The sequence below is a fragment of the Dromaius novaehollandiae genome, chromosome 3 (genome assembly GCF_036370855.1).
Source record: "Dromaius novaehollandiae isolate bDroNov1 chromosome 3, bDroNov1.hap1, whole genome shotgun sequence".
Classification (NCBI taxonomy): Eukaryota; Metazoa; Chordata; class Aves; order Casuariiformes; family Dromaiidae; genus Dromaius; species Dromaius novaehollandiae.
The window spans coordinates 2,303,042-2,328,417 of NC_088100.1; the positions used below are offsets into that span (position 1 = coordinate 2,303,042).

The 25,376-nt window shown below is 43.5% G+C and overlaps 1 protein-coding gene across 1 annotated transcript in view; it reads right to left on the reverse strand.

The window, feature by feature from the left end:
- Positions 1 to 14,050, reverse strand: part of ELP3 (elongator acetyltransferase complex subunit 3) — an 88,917-nt gene extending 74,867 nt beyond the window's left edge. Inside the window, exons 1-7 of the mRNA XM_026102008.2 lie at positions 13,934 to 14,050; positions 12,818 to 12,917; positions 11,792 to 11,930; positions 10,494 to 10,564; positions 7,901 to 7,964; positions 6,127 to 6,195; positions 3,304 to 3,458 (exon numbers count right to left, since the gene is read on the reverse strand). Coding sequence (XP_025957793.1) covers positions 3,304 to 3,458; positions 6,127 to 6,195; positions 7,901 to 7,964; positions 10,494 to 10,564; positions 11,792 to 11,930; positions 12,818 to 12,917; positions 13,934 to 13,952 — 617 coding nt within the window. The 5' untranslated portion in view covers positions 13,953 to 14,050. The remainder of the gene's footprint in view (positions 1 to 3,303; positions 3,459 to 6,126; positions 6,196 to 7,900; positions 7,965 to 10,493; positions 10,565 to 11,791; positions 11,931 to 12,817; positions 12,918 to 13,933) is intronic.
- Between the last annotated feature and the right edge of the window lie 11,326 nt (positions 14,051 to 25,376).

A 25,376-nucleotide genomic window follows, 5' to 3' on the forward strand; every position in this document is an offset into this window, starting at 1 on the left:
ATTCTTGTTTGATAGACGTCCAGAAATGCACTGAAATCTCCTAAGCTCTATTCTCAGGAGACAGGAATTAAAACTTCTTAGTCTTGTTGCATATTCTCTCCAAAACAAAAATCCCCTCTGGCTTTGCAATTCTTTACTCATTCCTGGGCCATTTTATTTCTCAAGTAGCACCTCAAGCAAAGACTTCTGTCTGACTAGTCTAGAAGGCATCTAGTACTTCAATAGAGAGGTGCTGCAGAAAGGTTAATCGCTAGCAAGACCTTCTTGGGGCAGTCATTTCCTTCCTTCACTTGCAACAGAGTCCCCTATGAAAGCCTAGCAGTTTCGCTACCTTTTTTTTAAATCACATCTGTTTTCTTGGCTAAAGAGTTTGCATAAGCAAATACAGTCACTTCTACATGCACATTCTGTTCATGCACTCATAAAAACAAAATCTCAACTCATTTCAGGTCCACACAAAGGATCTCCTACTGCTTCATAAACACAGATAGGAAGGGAGCTCTTCACACCTCCCGAGTTAGCTGCTCAATTTACCTGGAAGCAGTGTGAAGCAGCAAACCAACGTAGATGCTCTGAGCCAACCCATGAAGATCCTGTTCTCTCCATTGACTCTATAAAGATACTAGAAGACACAGTTTCACGTGTACTTATTTGGCAACACCTGTCTGGACCAGTGTCCCACTTCCCTGAGACAGATCATTCCCAGTCCCATGTTACTTGGGTTAACGAGCACAACTGGTTTTGCACCTGTATGATTTACCACATAGCCAGTCTGACCACAAGACTCTGAATCCATAGGAAAGTCAGGAGCCAACTCAGAACATGAGCTGGGGTCCAAAGGCCAGCACAATTCAAGGACTTACTATTTTCAGTCAGACGTGCTGTCTTCTGATGAGAACCAGTATATACCCTCATGGCAGGGTATGATTGTACTGCATTGGCTGGAACTGCAAAGGGTCAGATCCTTTTTATCTGATTAATTGAAACCAGAAGCTGCAGTAGGCTGGTCAAGATAAAGTACTATATAAAAATATTCCAAATGATGTCAAGACGAGAATGCCAGACTCGTGAGCCCATCAGTGCGGCACTATTCAGACATTAAAGGTCAGCGTATCACCGTCACTGGAAAGACCGCATTTGACACCAAATCAGATCTCAAGTTTAGGGCAAAGGAAAGAAATGACTGGACAGAAGGGGCAAAATGTGTGTTCACGGTTAGGTGGACTAAGGCCTATACAAATAGATGCCACACTGGTTTGCGCTCAGAAAGACTTGAAAAGCTGGAGGTCATTTTCAGCATGAAGAGGACCACTGTAAAAAATCTAAAGCTTATTAGTTATTTTCACAAGCAGGAAAAAATCTCAAGGCTATTACGGTCTCATTAAAAGGAAGGTGTGAGAGAGAGCAGATCCCAGGGTACTGCCGAGTGCAATACCCAAAATAAAAAACAAGTAAAATACTGTCAATATCCCTCAAGTAACATGGTTCCTGTTAATCGAAGAAGGGAGGGGGAAAGGCTGAATCCTTATATACAAAGAAATATAAATTCAACTTTGAAAGTTTATTCCAAGTCTTATTGACCATCTCAAAACAGTACTGTAGTGACGTAGTACAACAGCTGTACGCAATAAGCACAAAAAGTAAAAAGCTCTGATTCATCTCAAACACAATCTTCTTGCCTCTAGATTATTTGGGAAGTGCAACCTCAGTAACTCCCACCTACCTCCATTTACTAATCATTTAACGTGAATCTTATGTTAAAAATAAATACCTTTATTTTTCTGCTGAAAAAAACCCCACACATTGCTAGTGCAGGGTTTTTCACATTGCTCAACCTGTGTGCTTGCAAGGCAGCACACTGACTTCAGAGTCATTTCATTCACTTATGCACTTAAAGTTACCTGGTCACACGATCTGCGTCATAATTAGTTTCCTCAGTAATCTGCGGAGCAAAGGACAGACTACTCCGAAAGTAATTTTGTCTCCAATAAAATTAGCTAGAGACCTGCAGCAGAAAACACTGAATAATCATCTTCTGAAACACTGATGTACATACAAGCAGAATACTAATTTGAATGGACAACTGCAAACTCCACCCTTCTTCAAAAAGGAGTTGTGTTCTTTAAGAGCTTACAACCAGAGTGCAAGAGCAAATGAAATTTTGTATTTATGTTTCTTTGCAGTGTACTTTAACATGGGGTAGTTTCAAAGATTTTTGCATATTAACAATACCTTCAAGGAAGCCTTCAAAAATAAATGATACATTAAAAGTACTTCTATATGACACCTGCAATTCAGAGAAAAACAATTCTTTTCTCAACTTATTCATGATTTTATTGCCTTGATAATTCCACTGGGAAACAGCAGCACAGCGCTTTTTTCTGGTCTTTGAATGACAAAAAACCCCCAGAAAAACAGAAGAGCGTTTGCTGCCCTCCAGAGGAAAAAAGGAGGGAATCATAGCTTTAAAATATGAAGCTAGAAAACATCTATTCCTATCCAGTTTTAGAACTGCTTTCCTCAGTAGACAACAGTATCAAGTAAAACCCACCGCACTGAGCTATGAGAGCAAGGTAGTTACTAAAAATGTCAGTACGGATGATCACCTACCAGCTCCAAAATGTCAAACCTTTGAAGTTTTCCTTCTCAGTTTTATACTGAAAGATGTACTGGACAGTTGTATATTTGATAACTCAAAGCACCTACAAATAAATCATTCTCTGCTTTTCAGTTCATCAGCTGTAAAATGAGAACAGGAGCAACTCCCTGTCAAACAGAAATACCGCAAGGATAACCATGTTGGAGCCTGCAAGGGGCGCAAAGCTCCGGAGCGCTGACGCTCTCAGGGGTGAGTCATCCCTTACAGGAGCTGACGTCTGGCTGCCCTCCCAGCCGGGATCAGCTCCCCTTCCCAGCTGAAGCAAATAAATCTCGTGGCAATGTGATACGTCACAACTCCAAATCAAGGTGCAGACATAAAAGGCAGAAGTCCAGATGGAATGTCAAGAAATTAGGAGAAGCTTAGCATTTCCTACATGAAAAAACAGATAAACCATGACCTTACCTTCTGCTGGTGCTACGCAGTAAGCACAGCAAAACTGGCAGTCAAGCTATAAATACTCTATGCCTAAAATATATATTTGGATATCTATCTTGAAACATTGCCCTTCAAAAACTGAAATCTTAATTCTGTATTCAGTATTTTTTCTTAGGCCAAAAAATTCTTTTAAATAAAGATAAAATAAAAAATCCTTAGAAAGGCTGAAAAATACTTTTAAATATTAATAATAAAAAGATGCTTACCTGACAGCCTCTGCTACATTGTTGGAAGTGTGTCCTGATAAGGCATCGTGAAGGTTACGGATGAAGTAATCTCTGTAGTCTTCAGGCAGGGCCATGAAAGTGCCACCCATCACAATGAATTCTACCTTATCCACGCTGTGGCCCAACTGCTTCAGCTATAAAATTAAAATTACCAGTGAGAAATTACCAGCGAGTGACTTTTATCTAAAAGACTTTGAAAACCCTGACATTCCTACAACTATAAATGTTGCCTTCATCAGTTGTCAAATCTTTTATGAATGACAAACCATTGATACTTTTGCACAGACTTCTTATAAGCCCCTCCAAAACCTCAAAAATGACTTTTCTACTGCAAGAACATAGTTTTTTGAAAGATACTTTAGAGAGAGACAATGCCAAGTAGTGCACAGCAAAGAAACAAGTGTGGCACAGGTGGCAAAGCTATTCATCAAAAGAAACTCAAAATGGAAAAATACTACTAGGATACTTCTAAATAGGAAAATACAGTGAATTCTGTGTACTCAGCCACCCAGATTCAAGACAGCTGCCGGTCTGGAAATGCAGAGCCACATTAAGATATCGTGCCCAGCATAATGGGCCTTCTTGACAGGGCAGATGAGTAATCTGAGCACAGCATCTTGGTAACATAGTTACATGAGTTCCACTTTGAAGGTAGCTTAGATATGGCCAGCAGGAAACATTTTCTCACATCTGCACCGATCCACAAAGAACTATCCTTACAAACTTGTGGGAGAAAAGAAGTAGACTGAATTAATGGAGAATTTCCCAATAGATTTGGAGATAAACAGGAAACTAGTAAAACAGGATGGGATGTCTCTTTGCATCTTTTAATTCTCCAGCCAAGAAAAAAAAACCCTCATTTTGGTAGAAAAGATGCTACCTCAGTAAAAATATTCTACATGCCAGTAATTATGAAGAGCCAGCAACTGCCACAGAAACAGCAAACTCTCAATTCAGTACAATTGTTTTAATAGGGTCGCCTGTCAGTAACAAAGTATTGTTCAGAAGAGATGACTTCTTACGAGAGGTTCAAAATTCATGATTTATTCAATGAAGATGAGGGTTAGACAGTTAATATGGTTTAAAATTAATTCCTCTCTGGGGTCAAGTTAGGCTAATATAGAATCATGGAACAGCTGGGATTGGAAGGGACCTGTAGAGGCTCGGACTTGTCCAACATCTGCAACATCTCTGGGCAACCTGTTCCAGTGTTCAACCATGCTCAGAGGTAAAACAAAGGGTTTTTTTATGCTTAAACGGGATTTCCTGCATTTCAATTTGTGCCCATTGCTTCTTGTACTGTCACTGGGCACCACGAAGACAAGTTTGGTTCCATCTTCTCTACGCTCTCCCATCAGGTATTTATACCCTTAATCATCTTCATGAACCTTCACTGGACTTGCTCCAATCTGTCCATGTCTGTCTTGTATCGGGGAGCACAGCACCGGACACAGCATTTCAGACAGGTCTCACCATAGCTGAGCAGGGGGGAAGGATCACCTCCCTCAACCTGCAGGCAACACTAACGCAGCCCAGGATGCTGCTGGCCACCTGTGCTGCAAGGGCACATTGCTGGCTCAAGGCCAACCAGGACCTCTAGGTCCTTCTCTGCAGAGCTGCTTTCCAGCAGGACAGCCCCCAACCTGTACTGGTGCATGGGATTATTCCTCCCCAGGGGCAGGGGGAGGTTCATTGAACTTCATGAGGCTCCTCTTTGCCCTTCTCTCCAGTGTGTCAAGATCCCTCTCAAATGGTAGCAAAACTCTTTGATGTATCCGCCACTCCTGCCAGTTTTGTATCTTCAGCAAACTTGCCAAGGGTGCACTCTGTCCCATCATGCTGGTCATTAATGAAGATGTTAAACAGTATTCATTCCAGAATTGACCCCGGGGGACACCACGAGTGACTGGGCCTCCAGCTGGACCCTGTGCCGTCGGTCACAACCCTCTGAGCCTGGCAGTTCAGGAAGTTTTCAATTCATCTCACAGTACAAAATTTACAGAGCTGTCTTGGAAAACTATCCAAAAGTAGATCATATAAACAAGCTGTTAGGATCCAGCTGTTTATCTTCCACCAGATTTATTCACTAAGCATACGAAAAGAAAGTTTCCTGGGTATATGTACATACCAACAAGCCCAGTTTGAAACTGGAACAGCCCTTTTTTTTGTTTGTATGTTTTTTTTAACCTCTGCCCAGTACAACTTTCCCTGCTGCCCTCCTGCTCACACAGAGGCCATATTTGTGTCAGTTCTTGTCTCAGGACATCAACCTGTCCAGCCTCGACTGCTGGTGGGCAGCAGACAGCCACCTCTTTTATCCATTCTTCCTCTGGTTGGTTCTAAGAAGGAGCAAGCAATTCCTCAGGGAAACTGTTTCATCTCAGTTCCCCTCCAGGGAAAAAGTCAAGTCATGTGGAGGGAAAACAAAAGGGAAATCATAAAAGCAGCAAGGCAGACAGAATGGTAAGAACCTTCAAAGCAAAGAAGCAAAGTGAAATACACCATGCTTTAAATTTAAGAGCCTTTACTGTTATTGGATGATCCCAATCAAATGGTAGATTATAACTTTGTGAAATGCCACTTTGTTTTCCCCCTATGCAAATATCAAAGGGTATCAAAAACATCTAAAACCAAAAAATAGAAGATAAGCAAGTCTCCAGCTGTCACCTCCCAGAACATAACACTGAGGAGATGCAGCATTTGAGGCATGAGCAAGGTGGTAGGGCTGACAAGAGCACCCACAAATCAACAAACTGCCATAACTCTAGGACTTCTACAAAATACAGGATATTCAAGGGTTACCTGTTCCACTCTATGTCTCGTCTGAAGATAGGGGTCATATCTAGCCCGAATGGCCCTCATGGATGTTGGCTAAAAGACAGAGATTGATTTACTAATTTTTTTTTAATAAAAACAGACAAAATTTTTAGCATTGAAATGGATGCTTCAATTCTACAAACATTCAAACCTGATGATTTCAAACTCACAACCAGAGAATCCATCCAATTGTAAATCCGAATACAGATCCTTAAATTTTTGAAAAATTTAAAATACATTTTTGTCCTGAGATGGTAATACAATGTAAAAAGAATGACAAAATTTCAGATTTTTAGTGAGTTGGAATGACAGGATGGATAACAAGTCACCTCTGCAGTGATTCACAAAAAAATAATGCAGAATTTACAAACACAAAATGGTTTTCAAAATACCAGTTTTTGCATCCTGTTCATTTCAATTTCTCTTCACTAGCACAACAGTTACCCAAGGAATGTCCTCTAAAGCTCTATGTGAACTTCAAATATTCCTTTAGCTAAATATATGCTTTTCATTGAAATCCCTGATAGCTTATGCTTTATATTACTAACTGACATAAGTCTATTACTAATACTCTAAGATAAGGTTTTTAAGTATCTTCTGTATGCTGGATCTGTTTAGTATCTCATATCTTTTATATTAAAATCTCTAAAGGATAAGGACTTTCTTAATCATGCACAACTCCCATATGCTGTTAAGACTAAACAAACGAAAACAAAAGATACCCAAAACAAAATGAATTATAAAGCAGGTATATATACACAGCATTTTCTTTCTTTGGACTAATGTTTAAGAGACAAGTTTCAAATCACTAAATAACGGATAACATCAGACAAAAATCATACTAAGAGGATGCTGCATCCCTATTTATCAAATTAATCTGGGTGGTAATTTACCTCTTTTACTACTTTGTATCTGTACAATAGCTATGAGATATTTTGTAAAGACTAGTTGTAATAATTTAATCACAATGAGATCCTCTGCTATTAAACTTTCAGCTTGTTGCCTCTCACCCTTCCACTGGGCATCTCTGAGAAAGGCTCTGTCTCTGTGTCTCTGTATCCTTCCATTAAACCTGTATTAAGCCATATGTAAAAGTACATGTTTCTATTAGGATGTTTAGTAAGGGAAATTTTGATGCAGATTGATAACTCCTATAGGAATCATAGCCAGTATTTAAACAAAGCCAGCTGAAACAGTAGGCCATAAAAACTTTATCCTTTGACTTTTGTCAAAGTTAAAAGTTGGCATCTCCTACATACCCAAGAAAGCCAGGAGAAAGAGTTGCTCCAGAAACAGTTCACAAGTAGAAAGTTGCACTTTCCTAGCGTTCCTCTAGAAGCAGTGAGGCACGCAGCAGCGAGCCACAGGAGACAGCAGGATCACCTCCAGCTGCTCCTGCTCACTCACTACTTTCCACAGCTGAAGGTTCAGAGGACAAGCAGCTCCCACAGCAGCAAGTCATGCAATGCAGCCACAGCACAGGAACTGCACTTGCCCTGTCCAGAATCCCAGGCTGCTCACTCCTGCTCTGAAGCATACTGCAAGCAGTATGAACAGCAGCAAGGTCAGGAGAAACAACTGCTACAAGAATCAAGAAGAATCCCCACTCTTGTAGTTGAGCTGCTTCAGGTCTCAGTAGGAAGTTTATGCAGTCTACTTTTGCTTATTCTTACAAGGATAAATTTGTAGAGACAAAGAGCAGCCTAATGTAAGTTTAGAGAAAATGCGGATAATGCATTATAACAAACAGAAGTAATACCTCATATCCGGTGTAAGACTGTGTTGAATATTCAAAATCAGAATCAGGTCCACCTGGGCAGTATCTGCAAATATTAAAAAAACCCAGAAAACAGGCATCAGACAAACCACTATAACTGCAGTGATTCTCTTAGTCTATCTAAGGTATGGGTACAAGAGGGTCCAGGCTGAGCGGACACTGCTCCCCCTAGTCCATCTCTGATCAAAAATAGAGGAAAACACACATTTGAGACAGCCTGACCGCAGCAACAGGCCAGTGGCTCTCCTGGCATTCAAGAGTTCTCATATAGGTAATAAGCAACCTCCCCAAAAGGGAAGGCCTTGTTAGCTCAAGCAGTATAGTACCTTAATGCTGCAATACAGCTTCTGGACTAAAGTTAACTCACAACCAATTAGCTCAGAACACAGGATGAACAAATTTGTGTGTTTCTGTGTTACCCAATGTAAGCACCTGCCGAGAAGCACATGCCCAAACACACGTACTAAAGACAGCAGTTCTGCAATGTCTATTAACATTGAGAGCATTTCTAACCAGATATAGGCTCAGTTCCTAAGTATACAGAGTAGTGCAAGAAGTCATTTCACTTAATTTTAATGAGAATAGGAAGTCAAAGAATAATTCAGACCTGTCATATGACTATATCAACATAAAAACAATTTGATAAGACTTACGACAAGCAAAAACATACCATGAACACATTCCTGAAACGTGGAATTATTTTAGGAAGCTGCCCTACAAGTTTGGACTAATTACAGATTATTAGATTTTTTTAAAAATAATTTTACAAACAAACAATTCTAAGTATTTTCCACCACTCTATCAAAGAAAAATTGTCTCATTTGATATAAAATAAAACCTTTGTTTCACAAGGAAAAACATAAAATGGACATACCATCCAATCTGCATTTCCTTTCCAGAAAGTAGTACAATTTAAGCATCTTGACAATGTGAAAGCCCATTTATATCTGTTTTCTGAATTCCAGATATGCTATTAAAGAATACTCTTTTTAACTAATCTTAGTGTGCCGTAAGGTCCCACCTACTCTGGATAACTGTATGGCAGTTTAGTGTTAAATTACTATTGCTGAACCTGAAAGACTTGTTTGAAACTTATTCTGTGACACAGCAAGGCAGACTTGCAGCTATCACAGAATGACTGCTAGCCGTGAGACGAACGGTACACTGACAGTAATTAAAAAAAATATATATAAATTTATTCTAAAGGGACCTTACTTTTTTTCCTGAGGGCTGTGGGACTAACGGCCAATCTACAGTCATTCTGCATTCAATGGCGACCTGACACACAGGAAGGTCAACAGTGCCTTCAACTTCAGCAATACCCACCTCCAACAGACAAGGTAACAGAGCAGTCAGTTAACTGTTACTTACAGTGCAGATCTCAAATGCACAGAGACCAAAAAAAATTCCATCTCTATCAAGTCAGACACATTCTGTTCTCGGTAAAATTGATTAGTTTCCTCATTGCCTGCTCTGCAAACTCAGCCCAAGCCATCTGTCACCGTTATAAAATTAATTACCAAATAACCATGGCCAAATTAATTTCCTGGTGAAAGTTATGCAATCTAATTCAAGACGTTTCACATACGTAATTACCTGGAACATCTCAAACAGAATAGCTGCTGATGCAAAAATAAAAATGGAACCAGCTCCGTTAGGCAGCTGGCAGTAAAATACACTGAAGTTTCAGGAGTGCCAACGTGGGAAGGAGAAGCAATGTTTTTTTAGTAGATCAACTGATATGGTTTGAAAAACAAATGAGATGTGTACACACTCAAGTCAAACAGAGGCAACATACTTCAAGGTAAACCCAGCTTGGGTTTCTCATTTCAAATAAACCTTAGAAGTTATTCCCTTAACACCACAAGCTCCTGGCAGCTCATTCCAGAGTCAGGCAGAGCCAGATTGTCACACCAAGCAAGTTTTTTGGTTTTTTGTTTTTTGGTTTTTTTTAAACAGACAACACCTGAACCTTCTCAGATGGGTCTCAATACAGCAGTTTTCAAACTTTTTAGATTGGGCCCTGTTTCTTCTCTGTAATAGTCTTCTCCTGTCCGCTTTGTACCCAGACTATTCTCATGTGCAAAAATATTCAGAGACATACACATACTCCTCGCAGTATTTTCCCTTCTATTTCTGACCTTGAGATCCACTGCTGTAACTTACTAAGAGTCATTTGCCCCATTCGCTCAAAGGGACAGCCCACACAGGCACAGGATCTTTCAGTATGTTTATAAATCTAACCTATCACAGTAATACAACTTACATTTGATCATTAATATATTCTCCTGGTTACTATATTCACTAAAGTGTATCTACTGAGGTCAGTAGGGTTTGGCCCCATGAAAGAAAAAGATTTTTTCCTTGAAGAAGAAAACAAGTGGATTCTTCAGTGCAGCGTGCAGGTATAGGCAATTTGCGCTTTGAATCCAATTTCCTGCAACTTTTCACTTGTGCAGAAAGTAAGTCTGTGGACATGTAAATAATCTCCAACAAGATGCTATTGCAATACTAAATTCATTCAGAAATACTGGAAAACAGCCCTCCCTTAAATCATCCAAACTGTCATACTTACACACATATGTTGCCTGTGAAGTTAATGTGTGGGCACCTATGTGGTTTACACATCACAGCCACGACAGCAATCTGTAATAAGCAGAGTTACAGAGGAGAGAAATTATAGTAATTGTATCAGAAGTTACAAAAACAGAGTGCGTCTTCAGAGGCTACATAAAGACAGGCATTTGCAAGAGACTAAAGATATTTTCTGCTTAGCCTACCATCTAAAATATTTGTGCATTAACTGATGACAAAAAGAAGATAGCAAATATATCAAGAAATAGGAATCTCATTATTGTATATTTTCATAACTCAGAATAACCCAGGAGAACCAGCTGTCCTTTATCAGATCTGATATAATCACTCTGCTCAAAAGATGCAGACTGACATTCAGATATTCACTAGGACCATCTAAGCTGCTTCTGAGACAGTGCGAGGGTGGAAGAGTGTCAAAGCATACTGAAAAACACCTGGAAGATGAAAATGGGGGAGATAAAGACAAACAAAAAGACATAAAGCAAAGAGAATAGAGAAGAAAATACCTTCCTCCCTCCACCTTTTTTCCAGTCGTGTCTCACATAGCCTTTCAGACATTAAATGCAAGCACAATATAAGATGCTATCATCCCTTTTAACAAGGAGCAGGTGGAAGGAGAGAGAGAGACATGGGAGATTTCCAAGTGCCCACTAATTCTGAGCACTTGACTTGGAATACCTCATTTTTCAGAAATTCTGGTTGGAGTAAGTGAAATACTCCATAGCCATAGGGAGAGAGAGAAAAAAAAAACCCTGTAAGAATTGAACGCTTCCTGGATTTCTGAGTTTTTTTGTTAACTTTGAGTTTAGACATGCTATATATGCAATAGGGAAACTTAAAAACACACAGTTCAATGTTAGCTGTATCTGTATTACTGTTTTCCATCCAAACCTCTTTTTCAAAGAAACAGGTTTGAATACTAACATTTTTCCTCTAATATTCATTGACAGGGTCTGCAGATTAAGCTGCACTGTTTCTACAGCAACTAAACAAACAAGACATGCTAGTTTGCTTCCTAAGGTGAAATGAAGTCTCCGCACCCCATCTTTCTCTTCTCCCACATGCTTTGAATGCAATACCCAAGTGCTTTGAAAGCAGTAGCCCTGTGAGCACAGCATCACAGAATAGACAGCCTTGAAGCTGGCAATGCAGCCAGTGCATCTGCATTAAAGCTTCTGGACATTCGATATCCTCGCCTTTGAGAGCAATTACATCCAGCATAATTTATCTATGCAGGGGAGGACGATGGTAGACGGAGGTAACAATGTTTGTGCTTACCCCGCTAGCAGTTCTGATAGGCTTGGCTTTCAGCTTTGGTACCAGCACCTTGCGGTACTGCGGTGGAACAGCAGCAATAATGTCAACCAAACGGGGTTGTGCTGAAAGTCCATACTTAGCCGACGTCTTGGTTTTCAGCCTGAAAGCAGAAGTACCTCAAATTAATGATTACAGTCAGACTTGCCTGGCCATCTTCCACAGCACTGCTATCATGTAACAGTTCTATCAGAGGCAGATCTAGGTAAGTTCCCCCAATTTGCCTTTTCAGGCAACTTTTTTAAAAAGCAAACAGCAATTCCTTGCAACCACAACAGCAGCACTGGGCACTACGATACAGGAAAAAAAAACTCCAAATGAAATTGATACACAATTGCCAATGTTTTGAGTTTCTCCATGTTTTACTTCTAAATATGGTTTTACCCAAAACATTGTAAAAGTTGCCCCAGTTCCTTTCATAAGACTTCCATCCAACTGACCTCCTGCAAACTCAGACTCTAGCTAAGTTAATTTTCAAGATATTTCTGTTACTTGTTTCCAGCATTAACAAGAAGTTAGCAATTATATCGTGAAAATAAAATAGGGACGTTGGGCCAAACGCACTTTTCATTATTCTACATAGGTAAAGAAGGAAAAAAAACAGCTTCATTTGTAATACATTGCTAAGAAAATTTGTTTTAAGCTTTACCCATAAATTATTCTCCCCTTCACATGATGGAATTGGCTTTGGGACCAGCAGATGGAGACACAAAAAGGCAATCACAAGTTTCTTGGGGCTTTTTCACAACACAACCCATTTTGTACTCTGAGCATTGCCAACAAAGTAGCATGATTTCCTACCAGCACAAAATTTACAAATCTTCATATTTGAAATTACAATACACTTCACTGTCAGATAATAGAAGAGAAACTACAGTAGCCTATGGAAGCGAAACATTGTTTTAAAATAAAGCTTGAACATAACAGACTGCACAGGACACAGTCCACACTGGCGAACCAGCTGTTTAGTGTCACCCTGGAATGACTTACTTATTCAGATTCACATCTTTCCCCTGCTCATGAGCCTCAATTAATTGTTTTATGATGTCCGCTATCGTCATCATCATCAATTCTGCATGGCTGAGATCTCCTGAAATAAGAACAGAGTAACAAACCACAGGTATATCGGGACTTTCTGTTTGTGACAATCAAGGTGCATCTGCCTTGTGTTTTGTTTTTCAGATTGCCTACAATTTCAGGGCACTGCTGCCTACAGAGGAAATTTTGCGCCTGCACCTCATTCTTGAATTGCAGCATTCCCTTAACAGAGGACAGTCACTGCCTCGTATCACTGGTTTTCTTTTACTCCTAGGACAAACTCCACCTTCTCAGAAGGAGAATTTGCACAACAGCTAGAACTAAAACAGTCACAGGAAGTTAAAGACTATAGTCTTTAACAATACAATACAATAACAAGACAATACTGTGACGCTAACACTACAGGCACCCAAGAACGAGAGGCAGTCATGAGAAGGATGGTGGAACAAGACACATGCGAGGCCAACTCCATAAACTCTCCCCCATCAGAGACCCGGAGTGTGTACGCTGCATCAGGCTTGCTCAAGGTTTCCCTCCAAGCATTAAACCACTCTAATGCAAGGAGTGTTTGTACTCTACGTACTGCACACATTTTTTCCGTGTCAGCTTTTGGCAGAAGAGGGGCATTGCTACAAGGAGAGCCGAGCTTCCTAACAACAACATATATTCACTTCGCTTTATGCAGCTCTGCCTACACTAGCAAGAGCTGGGACAGTAAAATACACACAGAGCTGTTACCAGGCAACCCCCCCGCAGGGACAACGAGGTACACAACCACGCCAACAACTTTTTTGTTAATGCGAGCCGGGCTGAAATTCGGCAGCACGACGCCCACCCGGGAGAAGCACCCCAGCAATGCGGCCCTTCGCCCCCCCCCCCCCCCCCGCAGGCGGCCCGGGACAGACCAGGCCGCTGCCAGCCCCTCCGCACCGTCTCTGCTGCCCCATACCCCTCCCCAGCCAGCTCCCCCCCGCCGAGGCTGGGGCGGCCCCTCACACAGGGCCAGGGGAGGAGGCGAAGCCCTGCCACGCTGCCCCGGCAGCCGAGGGCCCGCCCGCCCCCCGGTACCTTTCTTCTTCTGCCTCATGGTGCCGGCGCTTCGGCTCGCTCCCCTCACGGCCCCGGCCAACGGCTCCTGCCGCAAAGCGCCGCCGTCCCCCTGCACGCACCGTCGTGAAAACGCCGCGCCTCGGGGGGCGCTGCCGGAAAGCGATACTCGGAACGGGAAGGGGGGGAGCGCATGCGCACAGCTGCGTGGAGCGGTACCAGCGCCGCCCGCCGGAGGCGCTGTGGGGAGAGACCTAGAACGGGGGGGGGGGCGGGTGACGGACACAGGCGGCACCGGGCGTGACCTAGAACCGGGGGTGACCTAGAACAGGGGGGCAGACACAACCGCTGCCAGGTGTTACCTAGAACCAGGGGTGACCTAGAATGGCGGGGCAGATGCATCTGGTACCAGGCATGACCTAGAACCCGGGGTGACCTAGAATGGGGGGGGGGCAGATGCAGCCGGTACTGGGGTAGCCTAGAGCCGGGGGTGACCTAGACCCGGGGGGACAGTCACCACCAGTACCAGAGGGAGACCTAGAACCAGGGGGCACAGACACACCTGGTACCCGTGGTGACTTAGAACCAGGGGAGAGGACATAGACGATACCAGGGGTGACCTAGAACTGGAGGAGTGGACACAGTTGTTATGGGGGGGAGAGACCTAGAACCAGGGGCACAGACAGCTGATGCCAGGGGTGACCTAGAACCAGGGGGACAGACACAGCTGGTACAGGGGGTGATCTAGACCCGGAGGGGCACAGATCTGCCCCGGAGCACCTGCCCCGGAGGAGGTGAGGCCAGGCCGGAGCCCGGGCCGAGGTCTCTCCCGCCTCTCCTCCCTCTCGGCGCTAGATGGTGGCAAAGGATTCAAATGAGGACAAGCAGCTCCTTTTGCCTCCGGACAAAGGCTGAATCCCTCTCCGAGGGGAGCCGGAGGGGCTCGCAGGGGCCTAGAGCAGGGCGCACCGGGAGCACCGGAGCAGGCAGGGAACGGGCCCACGGGGACCCGGTGAAATTCGGCGCCGTCAAACGCGACGCCCTGCCACTGGGGAAGTGCCCCGGGCACTGAACGGGCAGCAGGGTTTGCAGAGAGGGGCCCGGGCACGTGGAAACAGCCGCAGGCAGGCTGTTCCCACTCCCGCTGAGGACAGGCGGAAGGACGGGTGTGGAACAGCTCACACCTGCACGGGAGCCGGGAGCTGGCTCATAAAGCAGCTGGAGCAGGCAAATCGTCATGGCGCGTGTGCTGTGAGAGCATCCCGCCTCTCCCGTATTGCTAGGTGGGTTTGGCAGCATCCTGGCTGTATAAAGCAAGATCCCGGGATGGAGCAGGTGGAAAACAGTTCAGACCATCTGCTGCAGTTGCTGCCTCTCACCTCCCGCCTGCAGACCTGTCATGAGGGCTGCATTCAGCTCCCTCCTTACAGGATGGGCTGGGAGGGCTCTGCAACGTTTGGACCTGTCTATACCAGTGATTTTCCCTTCCTTTAATTTATACAGCCATAAACACAACCTCGCACACTGCGTCGCTGTCTGTTCATCCCTGCATCCCTTGTTACGTGAGCGGATCTATGCTCCCTCTTTGCTGTCAGCTACATCTACCTATTACAGCAACTTTTTATCTTGCACTTAGCTCCTATCACTAGCTACTTTCCATTTGCCTCAAGGTCTCCACGCTGCTCCGTAACCGTGCTTTGACCTATTATAACCCTAGTGCTGCTGCTGAGACTTAGCTCTGCAAATGCTCTTCCTGCCCTGGCGGAAGCTCAAGTTCACTCGCTTCTCATCTCAGGGGTCCCCTTCAGCAGGAAGTTTGCAAAAATTCCCTGTTTTTAATCCAGTTGTGCTCCCATCTGTGACTCCCATCAACTTCAGCTGCGCACATTCCTTCTCCCAAACATGGCTGTTTCTTTAGCTCAGAAGAGCAATAATGAGGAAAACCTCATTTTGGCTGCAAAGCCAAGCTACAATACCAAACGGTGCCATTGCTCCCGGCAAGGAACACCAGGTGAACTCAGGTGGAGCCGTGGGCAGAAACGGATGGTAAAGCTTGGGTAATAGGATGGCTGGCATGTTTGGGTTTGTTCCCCACATCTGAGCATGGCGGTAGCCTAGGGCTCACATTTTGATCTTGCTCGTACTGGTGGAATTCAGGTGCAGCAACGCTGATTCATTGGCTCTGGGGTTTAAAAGGTACTTTCAATTCTTTAATCAAACGCCGTGGCTAATCAGAGTTGCACAGGATCTGGAAATACCAAGCAGTGCAGGGAAATGCACATCCACAAGGAAAGGCACATGCGTAATAACCCTCCTCTGTACTTATTTAGCCTTTTCTTATCAGCATATCTTGAAGCGCATTATCAAGGTGGGTAAGTACCATCTGCCTCTGCAGATCAGCAGCCCGGGGCACAAAAGGTGATACGGCTTGCGTAGGGCCAGCCGGCAGCTCAGCGGCGGAGGCAGGTGATGGAGCCTGTGTCCCTCTCTATCTTTTCTCTCCGTTCCAGATTCTGGCCCATCCTGTTACCTCAGGAATGTTTGTAAAGTATATTGCAAATACATATATTTTATTCTAATAATTGGTAGGAGTTACATTAAGGCACTGTATAGGCCTGCTGTTATTTCAAGGAGAGACTATTTGACTTTGCAGGTTCCTGGACACCAACTCTTAGTAATTTTACAGCGTCATAAATACAAAAAGCTTTACAAACTAGAGGAGAAGGCCTGAGCCTTAAAATGTGTAGTGGTTCGCTGCAGCAAAGGCACAGTATTTGCAATGCTTGAACACTCCAAGACTAATCAGACTTGGAGAACGTTACATTCCCACTCAGTTTGCTCACTGGTGAGAAAAAATCATTAACGCAGGGTTACATCATGCCATTGCTTAGCCATTCCCTGTTAGTAACATGGACTTACCACTGAATTGCTGCCACAAAAAGCTAAGCCTAGCCTAAATGAGACAAAAAGAAAGCTGGACTTAAGAGGCCACAGAAACATCCATGAAGCTATCAATTTAACTTGATTTTCTGGGGGAGAAGGCTTGTGAGGAGAGATCTGCAATACCAGGGAATGGATGCTGATGAATGTTTCCGATGGGATTTACTCTACCTAACTTCAGATGCCCAAAAGTCAGCTTTATCAATCTGAATTAGTCAATCTAGGCTCCTATGTGATCTACAGATGCTAAAATATGCATGATAATTGCCATCTGGAAGTTCCTATTTCAGTTACCAGCAAGAGAGCCAGCTTAGACAAGCAGCTCTTAGACCTTTACTTTCAGTGAGGTGAACTCCCCTTTTCAAGCATACAGAGCAACCAGAAAAAAAGAAAGAATGATTCCTGGATCATCTAATCATTGATTTGGAGCTGGAAATGCCAGCAAGCACCCCAACCGGCAAAGACTCCTCAAGTATGATCCATGGTCCATCGCGCCCAGCGCCTCATCTCGACAGTGGTCAGTGCCACTTGCACCTGAACACTTGAAACCCTCAAATGAAACAGTACAGCATAATCTGCTCGCAGAGGGGAAGTCTTCTCCAAATCCTTGTCAGTTAGTAGCTCGTATTTTCTCTGAAACATGATTTCTAGTCTGTAAATGTTGAGAATTCATGGGTGTTCTATGGCTCTTCTTACCACATGGAAAGGCCCATATTTTTCCTGGCGGTGAGTTCCATTTGCTGTGGATTTCATGCCCTTATCCTTAAAAATTCCCATATGTTAAGTTTACTGGATATCTCCTTAATTGTGGAAAAGACAAATAAGAATACCTTATTTCCATTCCTTTAAATAATTAGACCGGTATCAGCTCCTGATGCAGAGCCCTGTGCAATGCTGTAATCCGGAGTCTAGGATCTGACTTCATTCTCACAAACTCTGGGCACATGATCAAAATAATGGAGTTGCTGTGTTGAACAGGAGGCGTTTTCCATGAGCCTCCTTTCACTCACATATTAAAGGCTTCTTCCTTCAACAATGGGGTGCTTTCTTCACAGTTTAGATGATTTGGTGGGGGCTGTTACAGCTTAGAGACCACATGAACATTGGTGGTAAGTGGTAAACCACTGACTTTGTAGTGAGGACACAGCTTACATCACTCTGGCAGCTGGTGAGAGCCTTCCATAATCCCCCTGTGCCCACAGAGACAAATTCTCCTGTAATTCACTTAAAGCATTACAGAGGAGCTCAGGCCATGGGATATGCTATAGGAGATGCCCAAGTGACACAGGCGAGCTCAGCACAGATGAGGACGAGCATCTCTAGCAGGATTCTGCACAGGGGTCTTCAGGCCCAGCAAGGCCAACCCATAGCTCAGACATGGTCAATAATCTAAGTGAACTCTGCAGTGATGACAATGTACCCAGAGAAAAGGGGAATGTAGCACCAGCTTGAGAGCAGCAGCGACAGGAAACCATGCTGAGAAGCACAACAGGAAAACAGCCTTGACTCTAGTCCACTTTGGAAACTGGAGATCCCAACTGGAGATCCCAAAGGCAGGCAGGAGTCATTGTGCTAAGTGCTGTACTCACAAAAAAGTACAGTCTTTGCTCCAACACCTCTCTATCAAAACTGGCTGCAAGGCAGTTAGCTTTCTTTTGTACAGCCTAAGTGAGAATGGACACAGGATCTCCCTGCCCATTTCTTTGCATTGAATAGCAAGGTCAATGAGATGTCTCTTTTAGCAACAGCTGATAAAAAATAAAGCTGGGTCCTTATGAAGGATTCAAAAGCAGCTGTTCTTCACTGAGCACAGCGTGTGATTCAGTTAACATTGCTGTTGTTTCCCGCTTGCCAGGCAGATAAGCCTTTGTTCTGCTGAGATGAAAGATAGTCTGGATCCTCCTCTTCCTTACTCTGTATCAGATCCTTGGTTTGATGGAGGGATGTGCCACGGCTGAGCCTCAAACAGTGGAGATGCTAGAAGGAGAAGAAACATGAGAATCAGATAAAATTAGTCAGAGAATTCAGATTCTAAAGATATTTAGGTACCTAGCCAATTCTTGGGATTTCAGTGACATTTAATACCGCAAATACTTTTACAAATCTGGATCGGATGGAAGGACTGTCTCCATTCATCATCTCATTATAGAGAAAACAATCAAGTCAAAACCTCTTTAATCTTCCTGCCCACCTCTCTGACATTCTGCAAACACAGCCTGGTAAAGCCCAGCTGGAACACTACTGCAAGCTGGTAAGTTTACCTTGGGAAAAGCCCAGCAGAGGTCTAGGAGAGGTCACTGAAGGAATTAAGAGAGGATTTGTTTCCCTCTGATACAAAAAAATGTATAGTTTTGCCTAGCAAATTGCCCCTAATCCAAATGCGATCCCTCAGAGATAATTCACCTCAGTAATTTTTGTATCACAGGTGTTTGTAGGTGGCTTGTAGGTTTGTCTGAGGGCCTGATGCCCGCTAGCCAAAGCCCTGCCCTTGGACACACATTTTAAATTTCTATCAGCTGGATCAGTTCTGCAGCTAGCTCTGTCCTGGCAGGGATTCAGCACACCCCTACCTGGCCCCTAATAAAGACATTGAATGTGGCAGAGTCAGAAGGGACCCTGCAGGTCTCCACGTGCTCCACCATCCTCCACACCTGTGGAACCAGGAATAATTACTGGGCAGCACCAGTAGCAGCTCTCCTTACTTCATCCCCTACATCCTCTTTGACAATGCTAAACAGCCTCTAAACATCTAAACAGGGCCTCATCTTACTCATTCCAGCACTTTTCCCAATGTGTTATCCCTGGTCTGTGTTTAAATCCTTTCCTCTGTCTCCCACAGAAGGATTTGTGATCAGTCATTTGCACTGTGGGTCCTCCTCATGGTGTTGGCCTATGCACCTGCTAATAATGCTAGAAGCTGGGAAGATCCAAAGGGATCCTGCAGGTCTCCCCAGGCTCTATTATCCTCCTCTTAGATGGGATCATTAATAATTGTTGGACAGCCACGGCCCTGTCGGAGTTGCTCTCACTCTACCCCTGTGCTCTCTTCGAAAATCCTAGACAGCATCACATCAGCTGCCTTTTTTGCTTTGTTCACTCCAGGTTCTTTATCCACTACGCTGTTGGTCTACTAAAAAATACCAGAGGTCCCAAATCGCAATCCCTACCTGAACAACTCCCTTGTGAACTATCAGGACTTTCACCAAAACCTGCAAAAGCATTGAGCGCTTCTGAGACATACCAAATGCTTTCCCAGCACGCTACAGACACTGAGGACCTTCAGGAGATGCTGGGTGTACCAAGAGGTCAGGTCTTAAGGAAAAAGTGCCCAAGCCAGCCCTGGACTGAAACGGCATAAAATTGCTTTTAATGATGTCAGTATGCCTCCTTATTTTTGGAAGGCACTCACATATCTGCTGCTTTCAGCTGTTCTGAAAGTTGTTTTCTAATTTGCTGAATAACCTTGTCGCAGCCCAACCACACCAGCTCCTCATGGCATCCATCCAGCGTCTGGCAGAGTCAATGGACTTTGGACTGAGCCCACTGTGACTTATCACCCAAGATTCCCTGCTCTGCCATTGACTATTAGCGAGCTAAACTCATGGTGAAGCCCATGCCAGTGTTCAGTACTAGGATGATGGCCATGACAGACAGGTGGATCTAGTAATTGCGAGATTTGAAATCTTTGGCCATATGGTTCACTTTCAAGGCAGTGAAACACGTTCATTTGTATTCCTACCATCCAGAATGACTGCCTTCTCCTTTGCTTACAAGAATATACCGAAAGCACCTTCTCCTTCCCTCTCTGCGCTACGTTTGGATAGCTGAAACATCTACAGGAGCTTCCAAATGGGATGGCAGAGCATACTAACATGGACACCTGGTGCTCGTCCTTGTGAAGTCTTCTTTTCCTCTTTCACGCTGCTTTGGCACTGGAGCTTGAACAGGCGCTGGTCGTATCCCAGCATTCCACTGGGGGCTTTGGACTAGGGTCTTCACTGCCGCTTTGGTGAGCAGGTTTCCAGCTGACTGGTGAGTGGCCCAGCTGGGACGAACTGGTGTTTTTGGAATAGACTCAAGATCTGCCGAAAGTGATAGCTAGGAAGAGAAGGCAATAGCTATCATATTATCCCAGCAGCCCCAGAGGAACTGAAAATGTTGGAACCCTTTGAGAACTTTCATCTATAAATGATATCCCTAAATGATGATATGAGCGTAATTTCATATTATTGCACCTGGGCTCTGTTATAAGCTAACCTTAAGGACAAAAGAACCCAATTAAAAATTGATGCCAGCAAGGCCAAACCCTCACTAATTGACTCTCCACATCAACTCACAAGTCAATGCACAAATTCTCCCCTATGCCCATGGCTCCAGCTCCTCCCAGTCCTGCTTACTCTTTGAAGTCTCACAGTGCAAAGGATGAAGTTTATGTTAACATATTGTTCAATGACCATTTTCCAACCAGTATAAAAGTTGAGCAGAAAAATATCTTAGCAATACAGTGATTGTTTATTCCTTGGAAAAGGTCCTAAATATTTAAAAAGCACAGGGTAAGGTGCTGCAGACCAGCAACCTTGGTTCTTTTTAACTGATACAAATTACTTGCTAAGAATAATGAACAAACACTACAGAACAAAAGGATTTACATAGAAACTCATTAAGAAGCAACAAGGGCAGGTAAGTCTGATGTGAAACTAGTGCCCACACTAAGATGGCTGTGCAAAAAAGTCAATGCTGTTTTGCATTTGCTGCCCGCCTGTTTCCCCTTTCCATTTGAATTGGCAGCCGTGGTAGATATATAATGCTTCATGCCTAATTGTCTAGTTATAAATACGCAATCCAGCAACTGCTGAATATTAACCTAAAGAAAGGCCAGTGCTTTTACAACTACCTAAAATGATCCAGATTCTTAGCAGTACTTGATGTGTAGCAGAGAGATGGCATGTAGTTTTTCGGTCCTAGTGAGAAAAGCACAATAGCACAGAAGTAGTAGTTGCAGCACAGCTCTGACTGTACCTGGCTTTTCTGCTCCTGTGTCTTTGGTGATTCAGCCTTAGATTGCATGGGGACAGACAGGCAAAGAGTAATAAAGCACAAAGCCAGGCTATGCCTTTAAAATTAGAGTCACATATATAAGCTTAGCTTGAATTTGCAAAGATTATCCTGAGTCATTTTCACCCTCAGGAGCAGTCCATGAAATTCAATAGAACTTCTTGTATGAATAAGTAAAAGTCAAAATAAGCTTTGCAGAATATAGGTGGTGTAAATACACACTGCACAGGACTGTGGTCTCCGTGCTGAGAGCCCTGGATATTTGTGTGGGATATACCCCCACAAAACATAAACGTGATCCATACTCAAAACATCAACTCCCTGTCAATGAGACATAGGAAAATTTATTCCTGACTTCAAATGCTGGCGTCTTATTACCTTAGGATACAGAAAATGAGGCAAGAATGACTGCTCCTGTCAAAAAGATGTTGTTTAGTGAGTACTAAAGATAAGTCAGAAATTCAAGAACAGCTGTGAAGGTGGAGCAGTCTCTCAAACAGAAACAAGCAGACAGCTGAAAGGCAAAACCAGCCAGTGATCACTGTCACTGCAGCAATTGCAAAGCCGTCAAAAGCACCAATCTGCAGAATTTTCACCTTCCCAATAAAGTATCTGGGAATTTTGACATTTGGGAAGTTTTGGCATGAGGCTCCCTGTTTTGCTGAAGAGCTACAGAAGACTCCTTATTGGAAGTCATCAGGGAAGAGCCCCTCGCTCTGTAAGGGACACTAACGTGGCAGCAGTGATTTCTGGGAAAGGACCTGCAGGACCAGAGCCGAGGAATCACAGCAGAGCAGCAGAGCTCCAGGTCAGAAAGAACAGGAGTGCTGAAACAGCAGCGCAAAACACTGGGATTGGGTTTCTATTCCCCGCCTAGCCTGGTAAAATTTTGGAAAAGTCACTGAATCCGTTCCATTCTTCACTTTCCTTTATATGGTACTGGGACAATAGCTGCTGAAGGCAATGTAAGCGTCAAGGTGGCACAGGACAACCCATAAAGCCTTGATCTAGCAAAGTGCTTAAAGAGATGGCTAACACTGAAACTAGTCATATCCTTAAAGGTAGGCATTTCCCTCAATACAGACCAAGATGACGACACCTTCTCCTGAAAAAAAGCCTGATTCACTGCTGAGCTGCATCTCGATTTCATTACAGAGACTTCACGGAGTTCAGTGCAGATAACACAGTATAAAACTGGAGTAACGAACTGGTTAATCAGTTTTGAAGATGTGGTAGACAAAAAACCCTGAATAAAGCAGGTATTCCAACTCCTCTGCAGAGACATGGTGGTTGCATGCGCATTCATAAAGAAGGAATGGGGCCCTTCATTCAGAGACCTAATTTACTTTAATTTATTGTAAATTAAACGTGAGTCTTGTCATATTTTCTGCCACTGTTTGCATGATTACTAATAAACTCCAAAACCCCACAAGTTTACTAGGAGGAAAACTGATTCACCATATGCCAACCTGGAGCCAGTGGGTGTAATTCCAGGAGTTAGGTCATGACCTTAATTACTTTTTTCTTCTATTTTGGTGTTCAGCGTGTGTGGTTTAGCCTCCTGCTCTTGGATCTTTGTATAATAGCCCTTTACACATCTTCATTGTTGGCCGTAATATACTCTGTTCTCATCTACTTGGATCATTGATCTATTCCTTTGGCAGCTTCATTTTAATTTGACTTGATGTTTGCTTGCTTGGGGCACTTATTCTTTCAACATATTTCATTCTTCTTCCAAGGATTTACTAAAAGACTTGAGCATTAAGCCTCTTTATTTGTACTTGATTAAATATGAGTTTTTAAACAGGTCTTCATTTCAACAAGATTCCCCAGCGCTACCTTTATAATAAATGGAGATTAACTTGGGATAATTCCTAGTTAGTTATATATATTCTTTTTCTGTGCATCATCCTATATTTACCATTATTGTCATGTAGTGTTGTAATCGGTAATGGCCAGCCTAACAGCAGGGTTATAACTCAGGATTACATGGAGAATAACACAGACATTTCTGTTACTGAAATTGGGACAACTCTGAACTCAAGAGAAAAACAAGGACATCTTCAGTGTAAAGGTCTGGGAAAGAGTGACACATTAGCATGGGCTACCCCAAGTTTTTAACATAAATATATAAAAGCCGGTGCTACTAGTAGTGCATAACAAAGATAGGAGGTGTAACCCTGTGGGTTTCAGGAGGCTCACACCTGAGCTAGGTTGTCCTAATGGCCTAGGACAGATCAAGGGGGTTCCAGGGAGGACAGGGGACCTGTCATGGACAGCGTGCCACGGAATTGGGACCCTTACCAGTGCTTTTTGCGGCAAGAGAATCTGGTACCCACTAACTCTGCCTGCTCCCCAGACGTGAGCGTTTTGTGGCAGCTAAGAACTTCTTGGTGACTACTGGCTACCGGAATAATTACCTCTCATTTAAACTGTCAGCACCCAACAGAAGGTGGCACATACGCACCTGCGCCTCAACCCTGTACTGCTGCAGTTTATAGCAAAACTCCCACTGATGTCATGCAGGAGGTTTTTGACTTCACACTGGGAGCCAAACTGGGTGCTTATGCCTTCCTGATTGAGAGTTGCGGGTTAAGTAACTTAGAAGACCACATAATTTTCCTAAAATATGGGAAAAGAAAAGCAAAGTCACTTCTTTCCACCCTGAACTAAGGATCTTTCACTTCTGTACTGATGATAAAACAGCTTTAAATTTGAAACAAGAAGCCACAGTGGAATGAAACTCTGCAAGGGCTCTCTGATCTAAGGGCTACTGAAGAAGCCATTGGAGAATGGAAATTGTAAGACACAGGCTGAATAACTTATAATTATATTTTCTGTTCTTTAACACTGACTGAATCTATTTCCTTGCAAACAGGCTGTATTTGGGTCAGGAGAATGCCTCTCAATCTCAGGAGACAATGCCTCTCTTTTATGTAAACCTTTTTTAGCTCAACTCACGTGTTCCCTGCCTTTCATCAGTTAGGAAACACATTCCCAGTTTGCAAAAAAACCCAATACACTTGTAAGCATGTCCTTCTGGCAGTTATTTGTTGCTATACCTACAAAAGCTGAGACCCATTCTGGAAACCTGACTTCCCTGGACTGCTTTCATGTGAGGATGCCCTATTTTACCAGTGATGAGTCCAATGAATCCGCAGTATTGAGACCTAAGGGCTGCTTGCTCCGGCTTGGTGCAATGAACAAAGTATAAATTGACATCAAACTACAATGATCAACAGTTGTGAGCACAGAAGAGCAGCTTTAGGGAAAGGTTCAAGTGCCATAAGAGAATTGCTCCAGTGGTTTGTGAAGCATGGAAACTGGCTGTCAGGATACTGTGCAGTAAGTACAGCAAGGGAGGAGCAGATAACAAAAATCAGTGTCCACACGCACGCAGTCCTTTTCCCACCAAGGCAGATGGACTATGTCTAGGTTGCAACAAGAGATTGCCCCTGGAGCAGCCTGA